Raw genomic sequence first — 12,601 nt, 5'->3', positions numbered from 1 at the left:
CTGGTATGGAAATTTGTATTGTTGTCCGCATATTGATTTGGCAAAACGTTACACCGGATACCCTTCCTGACGTAACCCTCCCCATTTATCCAGGCACAAACACTGGTTTGTGCATCCCCTATAGCTGGGTTAACAGATGACCTGCTAATTCCAATCTATTTTATTCCAACCAGTATCTTATTTAGAAGATGAATCTTATTGTTAATTAAACCCGTTATTTACCTCCATGGGTTGCTGGTGCTCTCATTCTGCTACAGTAGACATTTCCAGAACTGTTTATTTTCTCTTTTCTGAGAGCTGTAGAGAGAGAGGGAGATTGGGAGCCTGCACTGATACAGCGCGTTGCTGCACCCACCACACAACGAACCACCTCAGGATCCCAAATTAGGACCAAGAGCGCAGCCGTGCAACGGGTGACACCTCAGCACCACACTAGCTTGAATGGATTGGAGCAGCGTGAGAAAACCATCAAAATGTTTTGTGGACCCTAGCAGATCAACATTACTGAGACCTTCACCTTTCTTTATTTTCAGATATTGCATGATGGACACAGGTTTGCTGGTCATATGTTGTCTTGTTTTGTATCTCATTATTGTCTGGCTGCTATTTAAGAAAAAAAGGGGTCTGTGTCTTAAATAACAAGTCAATTACAAATAAGACAAAAGAAGCTGGTTAGCAGAAGAGTCTGGTCACTAATTAGGAAAAGGGTTAAAATGAAGCCCTGCAGCCCCTCCAGGACCGGAATTGGTCACCCCTAGGCTAGACAGTACTTATTGTCACACCAAAAGTCCATCCATTCATTATCCAACCCGCTATATTCTAACTACACAGTCACGGGAGTATGCTGGAGCCTATCCCAGCCAACACAAGGCACAAGGCAGGAAAAAAACTCCGGGCGGGGCACCAGCCCACCGCAAGGCACACACACTAAGGGACAATTTAGGATTGCCAATGCACCTAACCTGCATGTCTTCGGACTATGGGAAGAAACCGGAGCACCCGCAGGAAACCCACGCAGACACAATGAGAACATGCAAACTTCACGCAGGGAGGACCTGGGAAGCGAACCCGGGTCTGCTTACTGCGAGGCAGCAGCGCCTTTATATTTTGACACCGCAGGCACTGCACCTAATTTCATTGTATTTGTTACAATGACAATAAAGATATTCTGATTCTGAAATTATCCAAAAAAAAGTAAGATTATAAAATGAGTCAAACCTCATCCCCCTAAATAGCAATGCAATACCCACTGCACCACCCGTGCCGCCCTTCTCATTATTGTTGCTAAGGCTGCTAATTAAGGAAAAAGAAACAATTAAGAGGTCTGAGTCTTCAAGAGCAAGTCAATTAAAATGAATTCAAAAGAAGTTAATTAGCAGTCAAAACAGGTCCCTCATTAAGAAAAGGGTCAGAATGAAAACCTGCAGCCACTGCAGCCCTCCAGGACAGGAGTTGGCGACCCATCCAAGTGACATGTAGGCACTGCACAATCAATTCCAGTGCGTTCCTGCTAACACAGAAGCAATCACTGCAGGGATTGCTGAATACTAAAACCAAGCAAGAAACTGTTAGTGGCAGAGTAAACCCTGGGCACAGAATCTTCATATTTTTATATCTAATAAACAAGCTCCTTCTGTTTATGTCTCCGTTTTGGTGTTGCCAAAACATTTGGCAGCATTCTTAATCAGATAACAACTTCTGTTTTTTGAGGAAAATGGTGGCTTTATTAAACCTATTACTTTCCTATTTTTAACAAATGAAATTAAAATGACAGTACAAGTTCAAAAACATGTGATAGTTCTTGCTGATATGACTTCTTGGTTTCCCCTTTCAGTGCTTACATTGCATATTCCAAAATAGGTCTTGCTTAAAATCATACATTGCTCAACTCTTGAGTTTCGTGTATGAGTTTTAACTTATAGAAATGCATTTATTTTTTAATGTGTCTGTTTAGGACCCCTTTTGAAAACAGTTAAGGTAATGTAAACAGGCACATATCTGGACAAGCTTCCCATTTGTTGACACTCACCCTTTTGGTATTTACCACATTTTGTAAGCCTTCTGGTTTTCTGTTTATTCCTCAGTTAGCAAATTCAGAACAGTCTGTAGTGTTAAAGGTAACATTTGGATACAATAGCAACCTGATTTGTAGATGTGTATGCTGGATATCAGACCAGGGCCGCAGACAATTTGGTATTGTTTAGATTACGAATCGTGTGACCCACTGGCATTTGCATCAAAGGCCCTTTTGGTAGGACTATGACAAGGGGGGACACATCCAGGAGGATGACCCTGAGGGATCTAGAGACTGATCATGAACCTGAAATCTATCTCAGGAGTATACTTGGAAATGCTAACTGGATGGGTCTTGAGGGACTCTTCTGTCCATTGGCCATCAGAACTTGGAGTTTGGTATTAAATGGGGAAGAAGAAAGACAGGGGATGTAAGAGAAAGACAGACGCTATTAATCGAACTGTGCTGTTGTTTAAAGTGGGTAAATGAGTTAGGAACCACATGGAAATAGTTTGGGAAGAACTTATATTGGTTCTTATTTTTTTATTCTTAAGTCTTATACATTGAATATCCCTTGTGAGTATAATTTTATAATAAAATCACCAATCCCTTGTATATTTATGGCCTTTCATCCCTATTTGAGTATTAAAAAGCTCTTCTTGTCACAATAGATATGTCTATAAAATCAAAAACTTCAAAGGGTATGAATATTTTTTGTAAGGCACTGAACATACATTAAAATGGTAAGTTCATTCACCAAAACACATGGGATAAATAATGGAAATATACAAAGCATCAAAATTAATTAATACAAACAAAACGTGCTTTCCTACTGATTCTGCAAATACTGACAATTGTTTGGTGTCTGATAGAGATCCCCCCCCACCTTTCCACCACAACTAAGAACTCCCTTCCCAGCATCTCTTTCTTTATTTTCATCCCTGCCAGTGAGCTGTTGCCATAACTGGTCTTCTGACTTCCGAAACCGTGAACAATTATTTAAATTCCACTCTGTGGTCAATCGCAGGTTACTGAAGTTTCTGAATCGCCAAGCCATAATGTCATCTTGAGACTTTCAAGAACACTGTACCCTAACTCTGTTCTGGCTTACAATAGACTGGGATATAAAACAGCTGCTGGTCCTCTTTTCCTCTTCAAAGGCAACAAAGCCCCCATTGTCCCTTTAAAATGACCTGAATGCTACCTCACAGCTGCCTGGAAGAATTGCATTGTCCTACTACCAAGCTCATCGGACCACTCTGCTTCCACTTGCATTCTAGTGTGACATCCAAGGGAACAGAAACATCCACTGCCACTCCCTGTTGGTCACCTTTTGTTCATACTGGTGTACTGTATTGTGTTTGTGGGTTTTATAATGAGACCCTCCCGCTGCCTTGGGTCCTCTTCATACCAGGTTTGTTTCTGACAAACCCTTACAAGTCAGATAATCTTCTAAATTAAAGAGGGCACATATTATGCATTTGTGGGCTTTATTTTAACCTTGTTACACTTGCTATAGTACAGGGTGGTCCAGATCTAATTACAGTATGCAATTATGAAAAGGCAAACACATCGCACCCGCTGTTCGACTGACTATCATCTCCCCGCCATTTTGGAATGCAGCGCAGGTGCTGCCATCTATTGGCAACAAAAATATTTTTTTGTGAATTCTCTATGTTAAAAACTTAATAAGTTATAGTGTAGTGAAAATTGCATAATTAGATCTGGACCACCCTATATACAGTAGGCTGGGCTAAGACAAGTGGAAAGGTACTTAACAAGAATAAACTGAAATGAATTAAGACTATAAAATTTGGTCTACAATAGCGAATTCACTGAAACAAAAGGCTCAGATGTAAACACATACAAACAACTGTATACTGTACTGTAAATCTAATTAAACCTTGTGATGAGTGAAATTCAGTATGAAATAAAGGCTGTTTGATGAACGTGGATTTAAACGAAATGAAAACCTAGAAATGATTACATGAATTGTAGCCTAACTATATGTCATTAGACTGAAAATGTAGTCGAGATAGCAGGCTAATTCTGCCCTTAGAAGTCAAACAAAATTTGAATGCTTTTTTTTTTTTCTTCTTCTCATTAATATCAATGCTTACTTATGTAATACAACACACAGTACTCTCATCAAATATTTTGTGGAGTGGACAAGTCTCACTCTTGTCACCCCCTTTAGAAGGTGTTAGGCATGTAACTGGGAACAAATGGCAAGGCAGCCTGGTCTCCATGGCAACAAGAGAATATGCAGCTCTGCTTTTCAGTTCTGCACAGTAGTGTGATACGAAACACTTAGCCAAAGTCCAAAGCTTGGGTCTGTCCTGGCATTCTACAAAAATGAAAAGGACACCATATTCTTCTTGCCAGAGGCCTGTGAATGGAAATGGAAATTAAATGAATAATGAATAATAATATCCTGGGGATATTATTTTCTGAGAGAACCTGGTTTTGATACTTTTAAGTTATAATTTATTTTCATTTTTTTAAAAAGCATTTGCCAGTAGTAGCAATAGTGTAGGTATTCACTTTAGACAGGATCTGCTTCTATTACTTAATAATTGGGAGATTCCCATTATGGACAGTTTTTGTAGTTACACGCTCCACTGGGATATTTTCTCAAAAACAACTGCCAAATAGACCATGCAATCATTCCAATTAACAAAACGTCAATGCCAGCGCATGGGTAAAAGATTTAAAAACACATGAACAGTGTAAGATAGATGTATAAACAGAATAAAATACAAACTTAAAAGTGTTCATATTAATGTGATCTCAATATATGCAGTATATTACTATTGCACTACACATGTATTTACAGTACAGCCTGGCTAATTCACTATTTATTTCCTCTACAGGCAGAAGAGACAAATTTACTAATCATGTATTGTGTTGAAAATGTTTGGACATATTTCTTTTTCTCCCGTGTCTGTGTGAGTTTCCTCCCACAGTCCAAAGACATGCAGGTTAGATGCATTGGCGATTCTAAATTGTCCCCGGTGAGTGCTTGGCGTGTGTGTGTGCGCCCTGCTCAAGGTTTGTTTTCTGCCTTGCACCCTGTGTTGGCTGGGATTGGCTCCAGAAGACCCCCGTGACCCTGTGTTAGGATATAGCGGGTTGGAAAATGACTGACTGACTGACAATAATGAGAAACAAAAGGAGCCAAAACAACTGGTGTCCATCACACAATACCTGAAAATAAAGAAAGATGAAGGTCTCAGGACCCTGTAGTTGAATTGGATAATGGATGGATGGATATTTCTTTTTTTTTTTGAGAACATTTAGAATACCAGAGTTCTATTTAAGAATTTTAGTGTGTTTCCCAATATAAAAGATTTTAAAATGGGAGGATTCATCCTAACATTCTGGAGAGAGGACCAGCATTCATTACCACTTAACTCCTGAGCCTGTTCAATGTAAATGACTGCATTGAGGAAAAAGAATAATTCAAAAATACTAAAGAACTAGTAAGAGTATACCTGCTTATGTGAGTCAACTTGTGGCAACAATTTCCATTTGTGCTAAACAGCATGCTACTAAATAACTCAAAAATTACAAGTCAAGTACAGAAAGGGGAAAAAAAAAAAAAACAAGACGTCAGATCAACAATGCAGACCAGTTACAAAAATTGGCTTCTTCTGAAGAGACCAGTTGTGAAGAATGTCCGCAGCATGCCGTTGTCCTTCAAGACATCAGTTGTGTAGCTCTGAAACACAGAAGAGTATTCTTATTAGTTCTGCGAGCTATTTGCAAGTCCTGATACTAACACTCTGTTTTCTTTGCGCATTGCTGGCTATTTATTGATTTACTAAGGGGGCTCTGTCACCTGCTCGCCAACCCCTGGGTTGGGTTAACCAAATATACAATTTAATTGCTATTTCATGGGAATTTTTACAAATTCATTATTTTCACTTTTACTTTAACACTTCAGTAAAAACAATATTTGGAATTAACTTTTCTTCAAGATTGCATTGAATTTTGATTCAGTATTTGGACTTACATCGTGAAAACGCAACATATAACTGCCCATGAGTGAATATTGTTTCTTTCTCTCTAAAAAATAAACTGACTTTTTCGAATGGTTGTCCCTGTGAATTGTTAATTGTCATAGCAAAAGCTATTTTAATGGGAAACTGTAAACGTTTTAATATGGATGGCATATCAAGATCTACTTTGTGTCTAATGTCTAATATCGCCACATTTTTGAATGTCTTTATGAAGTTCTACTTTGTCTTTTATTTCTGACCCTGATTGGACCTGCAAGGTTTTCAATTCCACTTAATTATAATAATAATAATAATAATACAATTTATTTATATAGCGCCTTTCCCATGGTCCAGGCTGATTATTACTTTCCTTATTTTCAGAATTAGCACATAGATTATTGTTGTTCTTTTTTGCATTCTTTTCTCTCCAACACTTTTGGGTCTCTTTTCGACACGCTGCTCTTTCTTCTTCGCTTAGTCATTGACGTTTCATCTAGAATGTATAAAATTATTGTCCTGATAAAATTTATAAGAGCGCAGGAAGTGTGTCTGCCAAAAGCATTCGCACGACTAAGCGATGTGGGCACAGGAAGTGTGTCTGACAAAAGCATTCACACAACTGAGAGGTTAGATGACTGTGGTCTTGTTTGAAAATAGTTGCAAGTATGATGTGACTTGAAAGAATCTCATGTTAAAAGTCTCCGTCTCGAGGGACTTCATTTCAAAAAGTCACGCCTTGTCAAGATTTTTTTATTATAATAGAGAGATTTATTGCTGTGAAACTGTGTTACTATCTTTGCTTCTTTGGTATGGCACCAGTGAGTGTGCTACTCCATCTTGGTTAGCTGTAGCCATCTACTAGTGTTAATTGGGTATTAAAGTGTTTCCTATTTTTTTGAACAGCAGTAAAGGGGTCATTCACTGGTGCTTTCCCTCCATGGCTAATGAAGTTCCGCTTGGTAAGGCAATGCACCAGGGATATCTGGGTATTTGGTTAATGAACTGTAACTGTAAATTGGCCTAGCATAAGTGATAATGCCTTTAGATGTCCTGGTATCGTGGACAGGCTTAGTTCTTAACTTTAAAAAAATGTCAAAAAGCAGATGGCTGATTGAATGGATTGATAGTTACAGTATCTAACTTTAAAAGTGTCAACCTATGGAGCGTGTCTGAGCACTACTGGCACACAGATGGGCACATGGCAGGGAATACTTCTTCCTTTTGCAGCAACAGGACTGACATCTGTATGGAAAGATTTCTTACTTGACCTGAGCTTTTCTCCTGTCTTTCAGGGGCCGGAGAGTCAGGAAAAAGCACCATCGTCAAACAGATGAAGTAAGTGAACACATCAATGCCCTCAAAATGTCACTTTAAACAAATGCCTAGAAAGACAAATAAAAGTGAATATGCACTGCACAAAGATTTTGGTTCCACTCCTGCAATGTACATGTAGGACATGTCAGTCTGTAACCATCAGATGGCACTCTCTACTATATTTGCAAAGAATGCTGCAATACTTGCTTCTAAGGACTGGGTTATTTATTTTAAAAAAGAAAATAAAATGCACTAAGAGTGTTTTATGGAATTTAAAAACAGCTCCATTACAGTCTCATTTGGTCGCAGTTCATGATTCATTCAGTTTAACAGTAAATCGAAGGTGTGACTGTTAGCCTACTTGTCTTATAAGACATATAAAGGAGGAGGGCCGATTCTAGCCCAGACACTCTGCACCCTTTATGTAGGCCAGCAATGGTCAACTATGGTGCTTATTCCCTTGAACTGCATAAATGCAGGTCTATGCACAGAGTGTGTGTTTGTGATTTAACATGATAAACAAAGCTGAGCTCACCCTGCATTTACACTGCAGCCTGTCCTTCTCCAACCTCGTGTCATAACCCAGTTGAGCTTAAGAAATCCAGGCAACTAATATTTGCTATTTTTCAGGCAACTGCTCTATCACATTCTCACACGCTGAATACGGTTTCTTTTCCCCTAATAAAAATTCATAGCCCTCTTTATGAATGTAGAGAAAAGCCAAGCAAAATGACACCTTTTATTAGCCAACTAAAAACGTTCGAGGCAACTCAGGCCCCTTCTTCAGGCATCTTGATTACATCTTGCCTGAAAAAGGGGCCTGAGTTGCCTCGAAAGCTTGCATATTGTAATGTTTTTAGTTAGCCAATAAAAGGTGTCATTTTGCTTGGCTTTTCTCTACATTCATAATGGCTAACACGGTACAACACCCTAGTATAGCCCTCTTTGAAAGACAACCCTATCACTGCTGCCATTCAAAGCAAAACTGACAACACCCTTAGCACTTCGTGAGTCAACCGCCACCTAGAATCAAACCCTAACTCTAACGCTCAGAGGAGGACTACTCAGCTAAAAATGTTTTCTCTTCTGGAAGGCCAGCATCACTTTAACCTAAAAGTGTGTTTCCATAAACAGCACACACACTACAGAATGATACAAGTCCTTTTTTTATAAAACAGTAACAGTAACTAGCATTAATGGACTTGCACAGATCAACGTCCACTGTGATGAAAATTACTGCACACATTGAACTAACATTAACCAAGTTTCAAATAACAAAAGGCTCAACGGTGCAATCCAAGTTTGACTGGTTAATAAAAAAAAGATTACTATGTGTTATGCAATGTGCCATTGTACATTTTTAGCAAAAGAGACAGCTTAAAAACACAACACATACACACAAATGTTTAATCCATCTTAATATACTGCACAAGTTGTTCTTGGTTTGGGTTACAATGAAGGCAGGTCTTTCTGTTCTTTAACCATGCCTAACATCAAACTATTTCTTTAGTTATCGATATTCATACTCAAAACTACTTGAAAAGCTGATTTTATAGCACCAAGAATATGAGTGCAGATTTGATTTTTTTTTATTTACATAACATGGCTATATACAGTCCATTCAGTCCGTAGAAATTTTGTATTTGTCGCCAGTTCTTCTGCTGTCCGACAAATGACAGTGTAATGTTTTTAAAAAGGACAAATTGATGTTTACACCCACGTGTGTTTCATTTTTTCATCTTTTAACACCTAAGGATGACAACAAACCTTTGGTTTAAAATGGAACAAAGCAATATCAATCAAGTTTTTTCGACCCTCTCACTTTTCTTAATGCAGAGAGCACAATAGAACAGAACAGAATAGAATAGAATAGAATAGGCCAAACTTGTTTTCAGGCTTTAATTTGCCACTAATGAATAAAGTTCTGCTATAACCTGAAGCCTGCAAAGCCCTAAAGTCTTGAACCTGTTTACTGCGAATAAAGTGAGAGAAAATGAAAACAATAACAGTCACATAGGGAAAATATAGAATAAGAGGAGCTATAAAATATACTGCTCAAAAGAATTAAAGGAACACTTTTTAATCAGAGTATAGCATAAAGTCAATGAAACTTCTGGGATATTAATCTGGTCAGTTAAGTAGCAGAGGGGGTTGTTAATCAGTTTCAGCTGCTGTGGTGTTAATGAAATTAACAACAGGTGCACTAGAGGGGCAACAATGAGACGACCACCAAAACAGGAATGGTTTAGCAGGTGGAGGCCGCTGACATTTTTCCCTCCTCATCTTTTCTGACTGTTTCTTCACTAGTTTTGCATTTGGCTATGTTCAGTGTCAGGTAGCATGACGCGATGCTTGGACCCTACAGAGGTTACACAGGTAGTCCACCTTCTCCGGGATGTCACATCAATACGTACCATTGCCAGAAGGTTTGCTGTGTCTCCCAGGGCATAGTGGAGATTCCAGGAGACAGGCAGTTATTCTAGGAGAACTGAACATGGCTGTAGAAGGTCCTTAACCCATCAGCAGGACCTGTATCTGCTCCTTTGGGCAAAGAGGAACAGGATGAGCACTGCCAGAGCCCTACAGAATGTACTCCAGCAGGCGACTGGTGTGAATGTCTCTGACCAAACAATCAGAATCAGACTTCACGAGGGTGGCCTGAGGGCCCGGCGTCCTCTAGTGGGCCCTGTGCTCACTGCTCGGCACCGTGGAGCTTGATTGGCATTTGCCATAGAATACCAGAATTAGCAGGTCCACCACTGGCACCCTGTGCTTTTCACAGACGAGAGCAGGTTTACCCTGAGCACATGTGACAGATGTGAAAGCGAGAAGCCGTGGAGAACATTATGCTGCCTGTAACATTATTCAGCATGACCAGTTTGGTGGTGGGTTAGTGATGGTCTGGGGAGGCATATCCATGGAGGGATGCATGGACCTCTACGGACTAGACAACTGCATCTTGACTTCCATTAGGTATCTGGGTGAAATACTCGGACCCATTGTCAGACCCTATGCTGGTTCAGTGGGTCCTGGGTTCTTCCTGGTGCACGACAATGCCCAGCCTCATGTGATGAGAGTATGCAGGCAGTTCCTTGAGGATGAAGGAATTGATACCATTGACTGGCCCTGACATTCGCCTGACCTAAATCCAATAGAGCACCTCTGGGAAATTACATTTTGGGCCATCCGACAGCACCAGGTTGTACCTCAGATTGTCTAAGAGCTCAGTGATGCCCTGGTCCAGATCTGGGAAGAGATTCCCCAGGACACCATCTGTTGTCTCATTAGGAGCATGCCCCCATCCCAAAACCACCACCCCGACATTGTCAGGCATGCATACAAGCACGTAAGGGCCATACAAACTACTGAGTATGGTTTGGATTTGCTACAATGAAATTCTGGCAAAATGGACTAGCCTGTGCATCATTTTTTCACTTTGATTTTTGGGTGCCTTTGAATTCAGCCCTCTGTAGGTTGAGAATTTTCATTTCCATGAAACGATGTGGCATCCTTTCGTTCCTAACACGTTACCCAGTCCATATCAGTATAGACATCCAGCAGGATTTTTTTTCCCCATTGAGATCTGATGTGTTTTATTTTTTGAGCAGTTTATATATAAAACCATTATTAACTTAAACAGACTACACAACAGACTCAAATGTTTTGTGAAAGAACATGGACATGAAAATGATCAAATAAAATACTGTGTGAGAAAACAATAAAAGCAAAAATTAAAGGAAAAGAGTCACAAGAAAATACTGGAATATAGCCTTAATGCCAAAATGTATATACTGTATATAAAATAAAAACAACATGGCTATTGTGATTTAACGTTCATTCCAAATTAGCCTCAAAATATGGTCCAGAGTATGTATTAAACTGTTCAAAGTGAATACAACAGGAGTGCAGTTAGAGCAAAAACATCTGTGATATGCACGACTGCTGCTGCTAAAATTTGTCCCACTAAATAGAAGGGCAATAGTACTTTGAAGTTAGATGTCTTTCACATCAAATGCTACAATCATTAATTTATCCTCCTATTTCCTGGTCTCACTTTTTTGTACGGGATCTTTCATTTATCAAGTTTTATCAGTTTTAGAGCCATCAGAAGCTATTCATCATCCTGGCAGCTTCAAACAGAAGGCAAGAACCAACCACTGGATAATCCATCACAGGACACACTCCTGTACACAGTTAGACTGATGTTTATCAGGCTTTCAATCACCCAGCATGCATATATGATACACCAAGAATACTCACAATGAAACAGGCTGGGCAGGGTCTACAGAGAGAGTGCCCGTTTGGGTATTTGAACCTAATTATTTGTCTCAGTAAGCTACATTAAGCGTGAAATGTTTATTACACTAAACCAAAGCAGCTTGCTTTGACTTTGCTGGGTCCCTGTTCTGGAAAAGAATCCAAAAGAGGCGTTTGTGAAGGTTCTTTGGGCATATGTCATGCGGTTTCTGTTCCAACTCATTATGCCTTCCCTATTCAGCCACACTGGAGTTTTAAATAATAATACATTTTATTTATATAGTGCCTTTCCCATGCTCAAGCTGCTTCCCAGAGTCTCATAAAGAACAGCAGGGTATATATAACATCGGATACAAACAATACCTGCATAGAGCTCTAAGTACAGATAAATGCAGAATAGGCAAAGCATTAAATAGAATGAAAGACAATAAACCAGAGCAAAATGCTAGATACAACACTAGAAGAAAAGCTGAAACAGAAAACATCATTTGTATATTGTGAGGTACCATCTGTTGGAGTGAAAAGGAAATGCATATGTCCCTGTTATATGCCTTTTGGTATGGGATTCATAAAACTGTAATTAGTGTGTGTGATATGCCATCTCTGGGAATGACAAATGCAATGCATTATGTCTCTGTTACATGCTATTTAGTATGGGATTCGTCAAAGCGAAAGTGTTAATGTTTGCAATGTGAAATGTAATGTATACAGTATGTCTCTGTTATGTGCAATTTGTAATTGGATTCTTAAAAGTAGTGTTAATGTTTGTGATATGCCATCTGCTGGAATAAAAAATGCAATGCATTATGTCTCTGTTACATACCATTTGGTATGGGATTTGTCAAAACAGTGTTAATGTTTGTGATGTGACACCCATTGGAATGACAAATGTAATTTGTATATATCTCTGTTATATGCAATTTGTAAAGGGATTCTTGAAAGTAGTGTTAATGTTTGTGCTATGCCATTTGTTGGAATGACAAATGGAATGCATTGTCTCAATTATATTCAGTTT

General features: G+C 39.2%; 1 protein-coding gene across 1 annotated transcript in view; it reads left to right on the top strand.

Annotated features, from left to right (window-relative positions):
• The window catches only part of gnat2 (guanine nucleotide binding protein (G protein), alpha transducing activity polypeptide 2), a 61,963-nt gene that overhangs the window by 26,739 nt on the left and 22,623 nt on the right, over positions 1 to 12,601 (top strand). The window contains exon 2 of the mRNA XM_039748577.1: positions 7,308 to 7,350. Within this exon, the coding sequence (XP_039604511.1) occupies positions 7,308 to 7,350 (43 nt within the window). The remainder of the gene's footprint in view (positions 1 to 7,307; positions 7,351 to 12,601) is intronic.

The sequence above is a fragment of the Polypterus senegalus genome, chromosome 3 (genome assembly GCF_016835505.1).
Source record: "Polypterus senegalus isolate Bchr_013 chromosome 3, ASM1683550v1, whole genome shotgun sequence".
Lineage (NCBI taxonomy): Eukaryota > Metazoa > Chordata > Cladistia > Polypteriformes > Polypteridae > Polypterus > Polypterus senegalus.
The sequence above is the reverse complement of the archived record's forward strand: the minus strand, read 5'-3'. Positions and strand labels throughout refer to the sequence as shown.